The following is a 17,926-nucleotide window of genomic DNA, read 5'->3' as shown; positions in this document are numbered from 1 at the left end:
CCATTCTGGCAGTCGGATTGGGGGGGCTCCCGATGCGCCGTCAGGTTCCGGGGGCTCATAATGGCGGTGGTTGTCTTGCAATGGAATGCGCGTAGTCTTCGTGCTAATGGCCAGGAATTTAAGCATTTTGTCTCTACCTTGTTGAACAAGCCTCACGTTATGTGCGTGCAGGAGACTTGGTTACAACCTAGGTGGGTTTTTGGGATACAAGGGTATGTGTGTGTTAGGATTGATAGGGAGCAGGGTAGAGGCGGAGGTGTGGCTGTGTTTGTCCGAGATGACCTAAATTACGTTGTTGTCAGTGTGAGTAAAGCGCCGGAGGCCATGGCGGTGAGGGTCTGGCTGGGTGGTGAAGCTGTCACTGTGGTTAACCTTTATAATCCGTGTGGTGAGTTAACGTTAGAGTCCTTACATAGTATCGGTAAGGATGTTCGGGGAAAGGCCATGTGGTGTGGGGATTTTAATGCGCATAGCGCTTTATGGGGCGGTAGTGGTACCGATAGGTATGGGCAGGTGGTAGAGGGTTTTATCAATTAAAGGGAGTTGGTTTGTCTGAATGATGGGAGTGGGACCCGCTATGATATGGGGACCGGTACAGAAAGTGCAATAGATCTTACGCTTGTGTCCAAGGAGTTAGCTGGTGTTTGTAGTTGGGAGGTTCTTGGTAATCTTTCTTTTGGTAGCGATCACTATCTAGTCCGCACCGAGATTGGCTTTGGGAGCTGTGTGGTCAGGGGGACGAAGATCCAGAGGTGGCAGTTGGCAAGGGCGAACTGGGGGGCTTTCCTAAGGAAAGCTGATGATGGTTCTAGGGTTCTGCAGGAAGGAGGATTGACTCAGGTGGATGATCTCAATAGTGCAATTGTCTCGCTCATCACGCAGTCAGCGGTAGGCACGATTCCTAAGAGTGGTGGTAGTGGACATAGGAAGCGGGTGCCGTGGTGGAATGAAGCATGTGGTTATGCTGTTAGGGCAAGAAATGCGGCGTTTCGCCGGCTAAGGTTTACCCACACTGAGGGTGCCCTCATTGACTACAAGAGGGCCCGCGCTGTTGTGCGGAAAACTGTAAGAACGGCCAAGAGTGCCTGTTGGAGGCGGTATTGTTCCAAAATTGGGAGAGAAAAGCGTCTCGGGGATGTTTGGGGATGATTAAGCGGATGCATGGAGTTGAGCGCCGTCACGGGATCCCGGTCCTAATACTGAATGGTGTTGAAGCAGTCAGCGACGTTGACAAAGCTGAACTGTTGGCCAGCACCTTTGTGTTGGTGCACAGCTCTGACAATCTCTCACCTGCGGAAAGGCACTACAGGGAGAGTACTTTGGCCCAGAATTCTGAGCTGATTGGGCACCAGCCTTCGACTCAAGATGACCTTGACCTTCCGTTTAGTTTGTTTGAGCTAAGGAGGAGGAAAACGATGGAGCGCATGGTTACCGAGCGGTTGGATTACTTCTTGGAGAGTCAGGGTTTGCTTCCCGCGCACCAGAGTGGTTTCCGTAGGGGCAGGAACACCATGGATTCCGTGTTGTGTTTGGAATCTGATATCCAGCTGGCCAGGGCTCAGAAAGAAAAGGTTATTGCGGTGCTCTTTGATGTGGAGAAGGAGTACGATATGGTTTGGAAGGATGGGCTCCTCATTAAGCTGCAGAAGTGTGGTGTGAAAGGTAAACTGTTTAACTGGGTCCGGAGCTTTCTGTCTGGCCGGCGTATTCAAACCAGAGTGGGCGCTGGTTACTCTGGGGTCTATGAGGTAGAGAATGGGATCCCGCAGGGGAGTGTGTGTAGCCCTATCTTGTTCAATGTTATGATTAAGGACATCTTTGACGACGTGGATGGGTCTGTTAGGAGGAGCCTTTATGCTGATGATGGCGCTCTATGGGTGAGAGGGAGGAATCTCCGGTTTTACGAGGCGAAACTGCAAAAGGCAATACAGCAGGTGGAGCAGTGGACCCTGAAGTGGGGGTTTAAACTGTCCGTACGGAAGTCTCAAGTGATCTGTTTCTTCAATGGGCATAGGGACGTCTCCCTTCGACTGCATGGGCAGGTACTCGAACAGGTCAGGGAGGTGAGGTTCTTGGGGGTCACCTTTGACGAGAGGCTTAATTGGCGTCAGCACATTGATGAGGTCAGTGGTAAATGCAAAAGGGTGAATAACTTGCTTCGTTGTCTGACCGGCCAGGACTGGGGGGCCAGCAGAAGGTCGCTCCTGGGTATTTATCGGGCCATCATGAGGGCGGCTATTGATTATGGCTGTATAGCCTACATGTCTGTGGCTGAGACTAACTTAAAGAAGCTTGATGTGGAGCAAGCCTTGCCTTGCGCATCTGCTGTAGGGCTTTTAGGACCTCCCCTGTCTCGGCGCTGCAGGTTGAGTTGGGGGTATTGCCGTTACGGCTCCGGAGGCTAGAACTTCTATTGGCTTACTGGGTGAATGTGCAAGGTCATACGAGCTTTCACCCGGTGAGGGACTTTCTCAGGGTTGATGGGGGCAGAATGAGGCTGGCAGTATGGTTTTTAGCCAGGTAGGAAATGCGAAGGCGCGGCTTGCGGGGGTTGGTGATCTGCGTGTGAGCCCGTCGGTGGATTTGTCTGCTATAGCTCCGTGGAAGTTTGTCCCGGCTCCTGTTGATGTTAGCTTGCATGGCAAGCTTAGAGGAGTCGCTGGGAGGGCACTGCAGTTTGCCGTTCAAGCGCTCATCGATAGGCACTCCGGTGATGTGTTTATTTATACCGACGGGTCTAGGGATCCTGAGAGTGGGCGTACTGGCGCTGCTTATTTTGTGCCTGACCTGGGGCTGGCGGTCAAGAAGAGGTTGACAGATCGCCTTTCTGTTTTCACGTCGGAACTCATAGCGATACGGTTGGCATTGGAATGGGCGGAATCTGCTTTGCAGTGTTGCGGCATTGTGGTGGCCTCTGACAGCCTTTCTGCATTGCAAAGCATTAAATCTGGGAAATTGGATTGCAGACAGGATGTGTTGAATGGCATCTTCTGTCTGATGCTCTCCCTGTCCAGGAAGGAAGTGAGGGTTTCCTTCATTTGGGTCCCTGCGCATGTGGGGGTGGATGGTAACGAAATGGCTGATACACTGGCTAAACGTTCCCTTAGGTGGCCATCAATTGATGTGGCGGTTGAGTTAAGCAAATCTGAAATCAAGCCCGTTATCAAGAGTCATGTGGTCGGCCTTTGGCAGGAATTTTGGAGCCACTGTGTTACTGGACGGCATCTCTATCACATACAGGGTAGTGTGGGTCCTTGCAGGTCTATGGGCAGGAACGCGTGGGAGGAAAGGGCCTTCGCCCGCATGAGGATTGGCCATGCTGGACTCAATTGGTCACTGAGTAGGATAGGCAAACATCCGACCGGTCTGTGTGGTCACTGTCGGGTGCCAGAGACTGTCGAGCATGTGCTGATTTGCTGTGAGGCTTATGATAGAGAAAGGGCCGGGTTGGCCCTGTGGTTTCGGAATAATGGGCGGGAGTTCAATCTGCGGAACGTTCTGGCGATCCAGTCACAGGGTTTGTGTCAGGCTGCGGTTGCTTACTTATGCAGCACAGGGCTGGGTAAACGTTTATAGAGTTGGGGGGTGTTGGAGACTGAGCCGAGGATGAGGAGCAAGAGGATGTTCTAACGCGCTTTGACTTCATGGGCCTAGAAACGCCAAAGTGATGGAAGAAGGACTTCTAAAGGATAAAACGACAAAGACGTCCCATGACCTCATGGGCTTTGTACTTCCAAAGCTACGGTGGTGGACGCTAGGCGGTTGAAGGTGACCCGGTCTGGGAGAGACGGGAGATGGCGGAGGAGAGTGGATCGGTGGTCGAAGACGTTCTGGACGGCGTGGAGGAGCAGCCTTTTCTGGCTGCACGTGCCCGGAAACGTAAAAAGTCCCTTAGCTCGTCCGAGGGTTCTGGGAATGAGCAGCAGGATGAGGCTGAAGCTATTGATATCCGGGGTGAGAGCAGAGACTGTAAGGTGATCATAAAGCTTGCACAGGATAGTGCATCCTTTAAGGAGTGGAATTCAGTGGCATTGTCAAAGAGCCTAACTGTAGCTGTGGGAGTGATCAAGAGTGCGAGTGTCCTTAGAGATGGCTCGCTGCTGGTCGTGTGCAAGGACGCGGCTCAGCAACGGAAGGCGATTGGAACTAAACGTCTGGGTGGAAAGGACATTCTTGTGTCTGATGCTGAAAGAAACATGGTCAGAGGAGTTATCGTAGGCGTCCCTACGGCGACGTCTGTGGATGAAGTTAAGGAGAATTTGACTGGAGCTACGGTGGTGGACGCTAGGCGGTTGAAGGTGACCCGGTCTGGGGTAAGATGTGACAGCTTGTCGGTAATGGTAACACTTGAAGGGAGGTGCCTGCCTAGTAAGGTGTTCATTGGGTTCATGTGCCATGACGTTAGGCCATATGTTCCACTGCCCCTGCGTTGCTTTAAGTGCCAGCGCTTTGGGCATATTGCAGCGGTCTGTAGAGGGAGGCAAAGATGTGGTAAATGTGCAGGAGACCACGAGTATGGGAAGTGTGACGTGGGAGCAAAACTGAAGTGCTGTAACTGTGGGGAAGAACATAGCTCTGCCTACGGGGGATGCAGGTTTAGCAAAAGAGCTGCTGAGGTGCATAAAATAAAGGTCTCTCAAGGTATATCCTATGCAGATGCAGTCAAGAAAGTTTCAAGTAATGAGTTTAGAGTAAATACAGAGAGAGGAGCCAGCGCTGCTCCCAGCCAGGGCGAAATGAGAAAGGCCAGCGTGGCTCCCAAGAAGTGTGAAAGTTTCAAGAGTGGAGGTCCCAAGTGTGCAGGTTCCAGAATTAATGAGAATACCCTGGTTGTGGATAGAGAGGATTTTGTACTTTTTATGGTGGATGTTGTAAACTGTGCTGCTCAGACTCAAAGCAGAACTGAAAGGATCAGGATCATTGCTAAAGCTGCAGGGAGATTCCTTGGAACAAAGGAGCTTGATTGGGCAGATATAGAAAACAGGCTAAAGGCGCTAAATGGGAGTCGGAGTGATGGGGGTCTGCTTTTGGGGAGTCAGAGTGATCAGAGTGACGAGATGGGGGTGGGGGTGGTCTCCTGTCCTCGCCCAGTCTCGTAGACGCACGGCTACCAAGCAGCGACATCAGTGGAAATATTAAAGCCTATAGAATGAAGCCTAAAGAATAAAGCTGTACGGTGGAAGCACCGAACGTCAAAGAAGGAGAGGAAGATGAAGAAGGGTCTCCCTGGAATAAAGCCGGTTGTTGTTGTTGTTGTTGTTGTTGTTGTTGTTTTATGGCGGTTGGCATCCAATTGTTGCATTACCGCCAGACTTTATTCCTTAGACTGTTGTTGCTGTTGTTGGTCTCTGAAACAACAACAACTATTCTAGTCACAAAGACATATCATGACCTCATGGGCTTTGTAACACCAAAGCAATGGAAGGAGTACTTTTACGGACTACGACAGAGTCTGAGGACAAAGCACTGGAAGTCAAGGCACTGGAAGAAGAACTTTTAGGACTACGACAAAGTCTAAGGAATAAAGTCTGGCGGTAATGCAACACTCGGATGTCAACCGCCATAAAACAACAACAACAACAACAACAACAAAGCAATGGAATAAGAATTTTTAAGGACTACAACAAAGTCTGAGGGGAGGAAGAACTTCTATAGGATACAATGACAAAGGCATCTCATGACCTCTTGGGCTTTGTCAAAGCACTGGAGGTCAAAGCACTGGAAGAACAACTTTTAGGACTACGACAAAGTCTGGGGAGTAAAGTCTGGCGGTAATGCGACACTCGGCTGTCGACTGCCATAAAATATTAACAACAGCAACAACAGTCTAAGGAATAAAGTCTGGCGGTAATGCAACACTCGGATGCCAACCGCCATAAAACAACAACAACAACAACAACAACAACATATAAAGCAGTGGTTACTTATATAAAGCAATGTTTACTTCTATAAAGCAATGTTTACTTCTATAAAGCCATGGTTACTTATATAAAGCCATGGTTACTTATATAAAGCCATGGTTACTTATATAAAGCAGTGGTTACTTATATAAAGCAGTGGTAACTTATATAAAGCCATGGTTACTTATATAAAGCCATGGTTACTTATATAAAGCCATGGTTACTTATATAAATCCATGGTTACTTGTGGTTGGGGAGGATGCACTCCACTGTTTATTCAACTCCATCTTTTTTACTTTAAATCCGTTTGTAATCGAGTCCAAAGTTACAGATATTCATTGGTTTTCAGGTTTCTGTCATTTCAGCATTTTGAGGACCTTTTCCCCATTCAGTTGTTAATCTCTATAGCAACAGTCCTAATTTCTGAAACCCAGTTGACCAAGCATCTATTATCATTTATCATAAAAACAGGCCTTGTCTATCGATAAGTCTCTCAAAACTTGACGATCTGACCTGAACTGCGCTAACAATCCTGCAGAATAAATAGTGTATTTCTGAGTAAAAAGTGAGATTAAACTCATGATTCATTCCAAAACTCAAATGAACTTAAATTCATCGTTTAAATGTCCATTGCATTTATTTTGAAGTCTTCAAACTCAACAGTCTAAATTCAGACTTTGGCTCGATTACTAATTTCTTGCTCTGCTAAAATCACTGCAAAATTTACACAAAATTTGACAGCTTGAAAATCTAAAACAGGGGAAAATCAAGCAGCCAATCAGAGCAGCCGACAGTGAAGGCTCCGTTGCCTAGTGACGACTCTTAGAGGCAAAACATGGTGTTTAACCTTGTGACAAACGTTTCCTCATCATTCACGTTTGAGTAAATCTCTTTTGTCCTGAAACTGAGGCTTGAGTGCTCAGAAAATCTCACTTACCCCCTATCCCCGCCCACTTCTCTGTAGTTAGTTGGGGTTATTCAAAAAACTCTGAGTGACATGTTTGATTCTAAAATGTCATGGAGCCACTTTTCAAAACTAAAACATATAAATGACAATCTGCTGCGTCGTTATAAAGAGGCGGGGCTTATCACCATAACAAGTTTGTATCATCAAATTGTGACCTCCTTATGTTGTTCAATATGAAGTACATGAAACAAGCATCATCTGTTTCCTTTAAACTTTAGAAACAGCACAAACAGGCTCCACCTCCAGAGAACACAGCGCCCTCCTGTGGCCTTTATAAGCAGATGAAAAAAAAAGCACATTATCACCTTTTTGTTGAAATGTCGCTCTAAATAAGCTGACACTCGCTCCGCTTGTAACAAACCTTTCCTGTGATATATCTGGATCTGACAAATAATCGATGCACGTCTCCTCTGCCGACTTAACCTCCTCTGCTAAAATAGTGAATCGACTAATCAAAATGGCGCTGGACTATGAACCAATACATGCGTTGGCGGTGACGTCGTACAGCCGGGACTTCCCCATAGCGGCCATTTTAAAAGGGGCACGCGATATATAAAAACCAACACGACTGCATCCTTTTCTACGACATCATGAGCTACGAATACTTTGATTCTTTAGATGATAATGGCAAAACTAAGGTACACAACAAAGCTATCATTCCTTGGTCAGTCAACAGAGCGATGTCCTGACAGATTAAGCAGGTTTTTGGCATTTTGGCCTCATATTTCCTGGATTTCGTATGTAGTAGACCTGCTGTTGTGCCCCTTGCAAAATGGCGGACTCGGTTGCCACTGCACAAGTTCCCGGATGTGCGAACGCATGTATTGACCCTCCGCCGCTGCTGCCTTTCAGCCCAAAAAGACAGATGCATTTAGTGAAGGGACTAAAACACTAGGTCCTCACAGTTCCTCGGTGGCAGGAGGAAGGTGCTCCGGGAACTTTGTGAGTCTGAGGTTGGAGCAGTCGACCACGTTGGCTTCACAGCGACATTTTAACGGACACACGGGTTTACTGTTGCACTCGTACGTCAGGCGCTTGTCCTCTGACCCTGGAAACACAATCGGACTTTAAGAAACGCTTGAAAAGACGTGAACAATGGTGAACAAGGTGTTTGCTTTACCTGGAATGTAATACTGTTCTTTGGCTGTGGAGAAAGGAAAAGTTGCATGAAATTCAAAGAAAGACTGTGCGTATGTGACTGCTGTGCATGTGTTTTATTGGTTGTATTTATCTATTTCAAACTATTTGAAAAGGAAATTTAGATAGATATATGGAGAATATTCATGAATAAAGTGTATTATTTATGAAAATCCAAAATAGTTGACATTTTCCTTGAATAAGTCCAGTCTTTGTTACAAAAGGTCTTTTCGTCCGTGTTTTAGAATCTGTGTAGTGAAGATAACGAATACGAAGATCAAAATACGACTTTAGACGATGAATTGTTGCGTCTCTAGTTTCCCCTGTCTTCATGTAGTTCTGTCTCTCAGCAGCAGAGGGCACTGTTACTATATCTGCAGCTCTCTTCCATATTAGAGATAACATCCACAAAGTCAGGGCAAACTAGGAGAGCAAATTCATGTAATATCTGATTGCATTTGCATCTGTGTCGAGCAACGCTGATCTGAACGCAGTGCATTCTGGGTAGGTTTGCGTTTGAACCCCGTGAAATCCAAACGGGATCAACCCGCTGAAACAGCCGCCGCAAACTCCTGTGCGCTAAAATAACTAGAATGAAAGGTTTTTAACACCACCGTCATGAGTGCGTCGAACAAGCGATTTCAACCACATTGAAGTCGTTGTTTGTCGTTACATCAGATCTTTAGCTCCGTTAACTCTTGACGCTCCTCCAGACGAGCAGCTAAACGCACTAAAGCGGGGGTGTCCAAACTTTTTAGACTAAACTAATTAGACTTGGAACATTAATATTAGGTTGGTATAACATCAATATGCCTGAATTTTCCCAATTGTTTGGGCCGACACAGCAGGAAGCTGGAGGGCCAACAAAAAATGGTTTGAGGGCCGCATTTGGCCCCCGGGCCCTAATTTGGACATGCCTGCACTAAAGTTTGCTTGTGGGCGGAGAAAGCTCTGCTGCAGGTGTTTAGTGGGACTCTAAAGGGACAGAGATGATGGACTGACAATTACCAAAATCCCATGTAGTTGAAAGCATGTTATGATAAATTTTAACTTGTGGAGGAAATGCACTTTGTAGCACTATTAATAAGCACTTTTATGTCTTAATTATATGAATATGACAGTCATTATTTGAACCAAAGTCTATTAAAGTCAAGGCATTTCCAATAATAGTGACATATTTAGAGATTTGGACAACGTTACATCCCCGACTGAGACCAGGACCGCTCCAGGTCTGGTGCGGCCTCTTACCCAGGCACCTGAACTTACTCCTGGTCTGGTCTGCGGCCTCTTACCCGAGCACCTGAACTTACTCCAGGTCTGGTGCGGCCTCTTACCCGAGCATCTGAACTTACTCCAGGTCTGGTGCGGCCTCTTACCCGAGCACCTGAACTTACTCCAGGTCTGGTGCGGCCTCTTACCCGAGCACCTGAACTTACTCCAGGTCTGGTGTGGCCTCTTACCCGAGCACCTGAACTTACTCCAGGTCTGGTGCGGCCTCTGACCCGAGCACCTGAACTTACTCCAGGTCTGGCGCGGCCTCTGACCCGAGCACCTGAACTTACTCCAGGTCTGGTCTGCGGCCTCTTACCCGAGCACCTGAACTTACTCCAGGTCTGGTGCGGCCTCTGACCCGAGCACCTGAACTTACTCCAGGTCTGGTCTGCGGCCTCTGACCCGAGCACCTGAACTTACTCCAGGTCTGGTCTGCGGCCTCTGACCCGAGCACCTGAACTTACTCCAGGTCTGGTGCGGCCTCTGACCCGAGCACCTGAACTTACTCCAGGTCTGGTCTGCGGCCTCTTACCCGAGCACCTGAACTTACTCCAGGTCTGGTCTGTGGCCTCTTACCCGAGCATCTGAACTTACTCCAGGTCTGGTGCGGCCTCTTACCCGAGCACCTGAACTTACTCCAGGTCTGGCGCGGCCTCTGACCCGAGCACCTGAACTTACTCCAGGTCTGGTGCGGCCTCTGACCCGAGCACCTGAACTTACTCCAGGTCTGGTGCGGCCTCTGACCCGAGCACCTGAACTTACTCCAGGTCTGGTCTGCGGCCTCTTACCCGAGCACCTGAACTTACTCCAGGTCTGGCGCGGCCTCTGACCCGAGCACCTGAACTTACTCCAGGTCTGGTGCGGCCTCTGACCCGAGCACCTGAACTTACTCCAGGTCTGGTGCGGCCTCTGACCCGAGCACCTGAACTTACTCCAGGTCTGGTGCGGCCTCTGACCCGAGCACCTGAACTTACTCCAGGTCTGGTGCGGCCTCTGACCCGAGCACCTGAACTTACTCCAGGTCTGGTGCGGCCTCTTACCCGAGCACCTGAACTTACTCCAGGTCTGGTGCGGCCTCTTACCCGAGCACCTGAACTTACTCCAGGTCTGGTGCGGCCTCTTACCCGAGCACCTGAACTTGCTGCTCTTGATCTGAGCGATGCGTTTGTTGGTGAGTCGTCGTGGGCTGGCGCAGCGCGCGCCGCTCGTCTCGATGGGATTGGCTCTGAGGAAGTCGGAGAGCCACTTGACGTGACAGTCGCACACAAACGGGTTCTGAGCCAAGTGTCTGAGGAGGAGAAACAAGTGTCATGGATCCTGAGTCTTCATGTGAGTGTAGCTTTCTGCATATTGTTATATTTTACTTCCTGTCTGTCGATTGCCCTGATGTGTGTTTAAGCCCACTGTTTCTCTTTGTCTGTTTGATGTTTTATGATTTTGCTCTGACTTGATTTAGCTGGTTTTGTGACAAGTGATCAAATCAAACGCTTTGTTTGGTGCATGTTTTGTGTTTGTGCAGCACTTTCTGTTTGTAAAATGTGCTATATAAATAAAGTGGCCACCAGGCAACCGGGTCTAAACCAGTTGTAAACCAGGTCTAAACCAGGTCTAAACAAGGTCTAAGCCAGGTCTAAACCAGGTCTAAACCAGGTCTAAACCAGGTCTAAGGCAGGTCTAAACCAGGTCTAAGGCAGGTCTAAACCAGGTCTAAGGCAGGTCTAAACCAGGTCTAAGGCAGTCCGGTGTGGGACGTACAGGGTCTGAATACTGTGCAGTGCGTTGAAGGTCCCTTTGGCCACACTCTGGATCTTGTTGTCGTAGAGTGAGAGCAGAGCCAGGTTCTCCAGGTCTTTAAAGGCCGTGGCTCGGACACAGTGGATCTTATTCGCATTCAGCAGCCTAAAAACACACAGCGAGATTCACTCCAACATGAAACAGACTTACAGTACATATGATTATTTTAATATTGTTTTAAACAAAATAAATGTGTAATTATGGTGACTGAAGGTTTCTAGATAACGAATATTTAGGATTAAGTTTATTGATGAAAATCAGAAAATATTTATTGATTTTGGATATTTCTATAGTAATTATAATGCTGCTGCTGTCTTAAATAATATAGATTATAAAAACATATTTTGTATATGTTTTGGAGTCTGTGTAGTATAAATACTATAAAAAAATATATTTTTTTATAGTTGATAAATCATTGCAGTCCGAAAACATAAAGGTTTTATAGAATATTTAAAAATGATGATCACGCATTGGAGAAATTCACCTGTAATGACAGATCTGAACATACAGTAAGAGCAAATATACATGCAATAAAAGGAAAACTGTTAAAAATGTCAATATAAAGCCAGTGAAAAGTGGACTTACAGCAGCTCCACAGACGCCAGTCCATCAAACACTCCCTCAGGCAGCTCAGTGATCTTATTCCCATACAACACACTGAAACAACAGAATTAAACTCATCTGTTTATTAGATACTTTTAAACAGGTAGAGTTAGTTTGACAGAGTTGTTTAAGAAAAGATTTACCCTGGAAACCTAGACACTGGGTACATTTACAAACCTGCACATGTGTGAACAGCAGAAAGAAATCAGATTACTCACATGTAACTGTTTACATGGCATCTGATCTCCAGAAATCAGATAATGATCTGATTTCTGTGCATGTAAACATAGCCACTGTTGACATCTGTTTGTGAATACACAGCTCTCTATATTCATTTTAAACTTGATCATAAACATTTTAGAAGAACAATTTAATTCACTCGTAAAATATTTTAATAATTTTTTTTTTTTTTTAATCCGTCTATAAAATACAGATTGATATAATATTTTCTTAGATTTTTCTGTTGTGACTCACAGGGAGTTGAGGGCCTTTAGTCCGTGGAAAGCATCGGGGGCGATCTCTGAAATGTGGTTGTTACTCAGGTCGCTGGACAAAGAAAGAAAAGTAAAGCTTTCAAACTTAATCATCTGGATGTTTTAGAAACCAAGACATTCTAATGGTAAAGACTGCACTGAGAATTACATTGGCGAGAACAAAGTACCATTCCTCAAAACACAGAAGACACTCAAACTCTGGTTTACAATCAGCTGTGCATCTTCAGCTAAAAGCCACATGTTTGAAGACAGTGACATGTTAAGCAGGGGAAAGGATGGTTTTAAACAGCAGTGAAAGAAAGAAAACCTTTTAATAGGAATGTTGGTCTGATACAACCTCCCCTCGGTTTACAACAACCTCATAAAACCTTGTCAGAATTCAAACCAAATGCTAAAGAGGCTCTTGACAGCTCTGAAGGGCAGGCCTGAATGACCCAAGCAGTGAGAGTGAAACTGTAAGACTTTCAACAAGGTCAGGACAAGTTTAAGTTATACTCCTCCCTTTGGGCTCAGGACCAATCAGAGCTCAGGAGAGAACAAAAGATGCTGCCCAAACTTACATCAAACTCAGACTTTCAGATTGAACCACTGTCTAGATCACAACCTTTGAACCCTTTTCTAACATGAGTTTTGTTGCAAATCTACAAAACATTGAGTCATAAGTTGCTCTCACATCCGCCGCAGTTTCTTGTAGGAGGTGAAGGCTCCGGGAGGGACGGACTTGATGCCGTTCTGCTCCAAACGACTGTGGAAACAAGACATTGATTTTGGCGTCACATGAGTTTGATATAAAAGGTGTTGTCTTGAATCCAGACGCACATCTCGGTCATGGCCTCGGGCAGGTGCGCTGGGATGGCAGTGAGTCCTCGGCCTCGACAGTCCACGATGTTGTTGGAGCAGGTGCACATGGGCGGACAGGAGCCAGAGGCCAGACTGCAGGGCTGGACAAACGCACTCACGCCCTGACCTGAAGGACGAGCAGGAGGAGACGTTACCTCTTGCATTGATACTTTTGATACTAGTTTAGTTTGGATTAGTATCTGATTTTCTATACTTTTGACAAGCCTCTGTTCATCCACCACTGCATATATTTCACTCACTGAAGAGTGAGCTCTATCAGAAGAAGCTATTCTATGACTATAGAACTATAGAAGTTTATTCTGAAATTTTAAATAATTACTTATATTTCCAAAAAATAACCAATAGATACAAAGGTATATTAATTTAGATATAAATTAAGAAAATAGTGCTTCTAAAATTGATTACATATAGGAGTGAGAAGCAACACACAATTATTTAATTTAATGTATTTATTTGATTTATAGGTGGTATGGACGATTTTTTCCAGCAATTTTTGTATCATATTTCCTCGTGGCGTGGATAAATCATTTGTCCTGCCACGTATCAATCATAAAACGCACCTACCGCTCACCTGCAGCCGCGTCAGGCTCGTCCCCACGTTTTCGCGTGCCTAAGTGCATGGATCTATCATAATATAGTTCCCTCAGTGTACGGGGCAAAATAAAGACGGAAAAAGACAGTTCGAGCTGACGCAGAAGTGGACAGAAATCTACGGGAGACGAGAGATGCGATGCGCTCTGTTGCGCTAATAAACAAACGCACGTGTGTGTTGTATCGGTCCACACGGGGGAGTGGCATGTGCACTTCCACCTGCGTTCTCAAGGAAAATCGTCCATACCGGCTTTAATTGCACATGAATATGACGGTATTGCACATGGTTAAGTCAGTACACGTGCAATACTGACTTAACCATGTGCAATACCGTCATATTAATGTGCAATTACTGTCGTACTCACAAGCAATTATGTCAAATTCATGTGCACATAACTGATGTAAATAGAGTGTTTATTTTACCATTATTATTAGTATTATTTTGTCTTACGCTAGCTGTTTTTATTTTATCTTTATTTTTCCCCTCCATTCCTTATTAAGAAATAAGAGGTTTTGTCTATAAGAGTTTTTGTTTATAAGAGTTCTTCTATTAAGAGTGTTTTTTAAACTTCCTATAAGTTATCTGTCCTTTTCCTCTGTATCTACTGCGTTGCAACAATGGAATTTCCCCATGTGTAGACAATAAAGGAATATCTTATCTTATCTTAGGGAGGGGAGCAGAGCGAGAGCTGCAGAGGGGAGCAACTGAAGTATTTTAACTGAGAAAATGTTCATGATCAAAAATGTAAAAAATGCTTTCTGGACTGTAGAGGATTTATTCCCGCTGCGTTTTAAAGGACTGGACACTAGTGCAACTCACGACAGGCTTAAGCTGCTAATACTCCATGTATATTTGAATACATCCACGGTTGAGTGTTACCGGAGCAGGCGAAGTCGCTCTTGCGTAGCTCGGCCAGGTTGAGCCCCCTCAGGACCGGAGGGGAACTGCACTGAGTGAACAGTCCCAGCGCTGGCCTCTGTCGCAGCCACGGCGACAGCCAGGTCATGTGACAGTCGCAGCGCAGAGAGTTTGAGTGGAGGCGGCTGGGGAGAAGGAGGCAGTGTTACAGTTCTGTCCAATCTGAACCTGAAGAAGTTGTATTATTTAATTTAATCCACTGCGGCGCGCAGGTGAGTGTAACAGTAGATTTAGAGTGTTTTGCTTTGGTAGAACTGACGCTTCTAAGTGTGCAGCCTTAGTCACGGCAAAGCGCGCAGGAGAAAATGTGGTAAACAGGTTTAAAATGTGTATTTGTGATATAAAGGCGTTAGCGCTGCGCGTAGCAGACAAGGAAACGGGCTTCTCATGCTCTCCCAGGGCGCGCACAGGACGGAGCGGCTCTGTCACAGACTCAAGCAGGATTTCGACAAAAAATTGCTTCACGCGCTCTTATCTTTTGACTTAATATCGCTTTTTATATTTCATTTGAAGCTATTTTGCGTTGTCTGCAGTACTTTATTAAAACAAAACTTATGAAAATGTATTTTATTTATACAGTGAACCCTCGCTATAACGCGGTTCACTTTTCGCGGTCTCGCTTCGTGGATTTGCATCATGCATTGTGTTCTGCATTCTGATTGGCTAAACAGTCTCTCCGCGTCTTCTCTACCTGTGTGTCAATAACGTTATGGATTGATATGTACACGTACGTAAAACCGCTTGCCAAATTGAAGTTTGCGAGGCCGGTGAGAGCGGCGTGTGAGCTTCAATGTTTTATGGAGTATGTCATTGTATAATAACTAAAAAAAATAAAGGTTTCTACTTCGTGGATTTCGCCTATTGCGGGTTCGTTTTGAAACGAAGCAATAAACGAGGGTTCACTTTATTGTAGAAATCAATTATCTAAGTGCGGCGGATCCGTAAACCAAGTAATAAAATAATTGTGGCCTTAACTCAAAAGAAATTGTCAAAATTCAATTTTTTTCAGTCACGTATAGTTAATTCGAATTCTAAATATTTCATCCATAATCTCCTCAACAAAATTAAGCAAGAAAGTACCCAAGCACCCAAAAATGTAAAACGTCCATTTTACACACGCCCTATTTATAAATGATAACATGTGCGACATTGTGTATTTATTCAGTAAGTTTCAAATGTATCTCTGAATGTGTCTGAGAAGTAAAACCATCACGACTCACAAAGTTCTCAGTTTGGGCATGTGGTTGAAGCTGGACACAGGGATGGTGCTGATGTTGTTGTTGTTCAGTGTCCTGGAGAGAAAAGGTATAAAAAAGTGTAAAAAACACCTTCTTAAATGGGACGTGAGTTTGGAGAGTGGAGATGGGGGACAGACTCACAGCACTTCCAGCGACCGCAGAGCTCTGAACGCTCCCTCCTCGATGCAGCTGATGTGGTTCTTATCCAACTGACTGAAAAGGACAGAAGACCCCGGACGTCAAGTACTCATTTTCTTTTCTACAATAAGATAAGATATTCCTTTATTGTCCACACAAAGGGAATAAATACCTTATGGTGTGGCAGTGATCTCACACTCAAGCCTACTCATGAGCCCTAAAACTAACAATGCATTTCACTCATTTGAAAGCCTTATGCCGTCGATCACATGTCCAAATATGAAAAACCAAAAAGGAGTTTTGTTCATAGTTATCTACCGACCTCCTGGTCCCTACTCAGAGTTTTTAACAGAGTTTTCTGACTTTATATCAAACTTAGTGTTAGCCTGGGATAAAATAGTTATAGTTGGAGACTTTAATATCCACGTGAACATGAGTGATGACGCTCTCAGTAATGCCTTCAGCGCCTTGTTAGACAGCATTGGTTTCACTCAGAATGTAAATAAAGCGACTCACACTCATAAGAACACTCTGGATCTTGTCCTAACGTATGGAACAGAGATTAGTGACCTCATTGTCCTCCCTCAAACCCCTATATTGTCAGATCATTTCCTAATTACCTTTCAGTTTATTCTTAAAGATCATCCAGTCCCACAAAATAAAGTTATAATGAAAAGGACAATATCTGAAAAATCTATCTCAAAATTCAAAGAAATAATAGAGCCAATATTCAGTGACATGTCATGTGATCATGTCATGTGATCATGTCATGTGATCATGTCATGTGATCATGTCATGTGATCATGTCATGTGATCCTGCTGAGAATAGTTTTAGTCCCAGTTTAAGTGATCAATTTGTCGACTTGACCATGAATTCTCTGAAGTCTGCTCTTGACGTTGTAGCGCCGTTAAAACAGAAGGTCATTAGGCCAAAGCGCGCCTCCCCATGGTACAACCAAGAACTGCGTTCACATAAACAAAGAGTTAGAAAGTTAGAGGGATTATTTCGTCGCTCTCACACAGAAGAATCCCTAAAAGCATGGAAAAGTTGCCTGCTGTCCTATAAGCAGGCTCTGCGTAAGGCCCAAACCAGATATTATTCAAATCTAATAGAAGTCAACAAAAGTAACACTAAATTCCTTTTCAGCACTGTAGCTAGGCTAACAAACTGTCACAGTGCAGTAGAGCCCTCAATCCCAGCTACACTCAGCTCTGATGATTTCCTCCTATTTTTTAACAATAAAATAAAAACAATCAGAGATAAATTAGATGAAATTACCCCGCTATTAGCCCTGAACTAGCCCAAGCTGTAAATCTAACGTCCCATATAAATCCACCTGTAAACTTAGAAAGGTTCACAGCTGTTGATCAAGCAGAGATAACTTCAGCCATTATGTCCTCTAAAAGCTCAACTTGTGTCCTAGACCCCATTCCAAGCTCCTCAAAGACATTCTTCCCCTAATTATAGACCCTATTCTTACTATAATAAATACTTCACTATAAAGTGGCTATGTTCCACAGTCCTTCAAACATGCAGTCATTAAACCTCTTCTGAAAAAGCCTAATCTAGATCCCGACCTATTGGTAAACTACAGACCTATTTCAAATCTTCCCTTCGTCTCTAAAATCCTTGAAAAAGTTGTAGTAAAACAGCTTTGTCGCCACCTGCAGGACAATAACTTATTTGAAGTTTTCCAGTCAGGGTTCAGAGCCCACCACAGCACTGAAACTGCACTAGTTAAAGTCACAAATGATTTGTTATTAGCCGCTGACGATGGACTGGTCTCAATCCTGGTTCTGTTGGACCTCAGCGCAGCGTTTGACACCATTGACCACAACATTCTACTGCTGAGGTCAGAATGTGATGTAGGTGTTGGAGGAACAGCCCTCAGCTGGTTTAAATCCTATTTATCTGATAGGTTCCAATTTGTTAATGTAAACCAGAGCTCCTCACCAAGCTCTAAAGTAATTTACGGTGTGCCACAGGGTTCGGTACTCGGTCCAATTCTGTT

The 17,926-nt window shown here is 45.2% G+C and overlaps 1 protein-coding gene across 1 annotated transcript in view; it reads right to left on the bottom strand.

The window, feature by feature from the left end:
• LOC140377765 (slit homolog 1 protein-like) overlaps positions 1 to 17,926 on the bottom strand; it is a 146,676-nt gene that overhangs the window by 76,742 nt on the left and 52,008 nt on the right. Inside the window, exons 6-16 of the mRNA XM_072463316.1 lie at positions 15,918 to 15,989; positions 15,759 to 15,830; positions 14,500 to 14,663; positions 12,987 to 13,134; positions 12,841 to 12,912; positions 12,148 to 12,219; positions 11,656 to 11,727; positions 11,032 to 11,175; positions 10,401 to 10,564; positions 7,988 to 8,011; positions 7,771 to 7,915 (exon numbers count right to left, since the gene is read on the bottom strand). Of these exons, the coding sequence (XP_072319417.1) occupies positions 7,771 to 7,915; positions 7,988 to 8,011; positions 10,401 to 10,564; positions 11,032 to 11,175; positions 11,656 to 11,727; positions 12,148 to 12,219; positions 12,841 to 12,912; positions 12,987 to 13,134; positions 14,500 to 14,663; positions 15,759 to 15,830; positions 15,918 to 15,989 (1,149 nt within the window). The remainder of the gene's footprint in view (positions 1 to 7,770; positions 7,916 to 7,987; positions 8,012 to 10,400; positions 10,565 to 11,031; positions 11,176 to 11,655; positions 11,728 to 12,147; positions 12,220 to 12,840; positions 12,913 to 12,986; positions 13,135 to 14,499; positions 14,664 to 15,758; positions 15,831 to 15,917; positions 15,990 to 17,926) is intronic.

The sequence above is a fragment of the Eucyclogobius newberryi genome, unplaced genomic scaffold, assembly GCF_026437365.1.
Source record: "Eucyclogobius newberryi isolate DKJ021-1_F unplaced genomic scaffold, fEucNew1.0.hap1 SCAF_4, whole genome shotgun sequence".
In the NCBI taxonomy this organism is placed as follows: Eukaryota; Metazoa; Chordata; class Actinopteri; order Gobiiformes; family Gobiidae; genus Eucyclogobius; species Eucyclogobius newberryi.
This window is presented reverse-complemented; position numbering and strand designations above follow the sequence as displayed.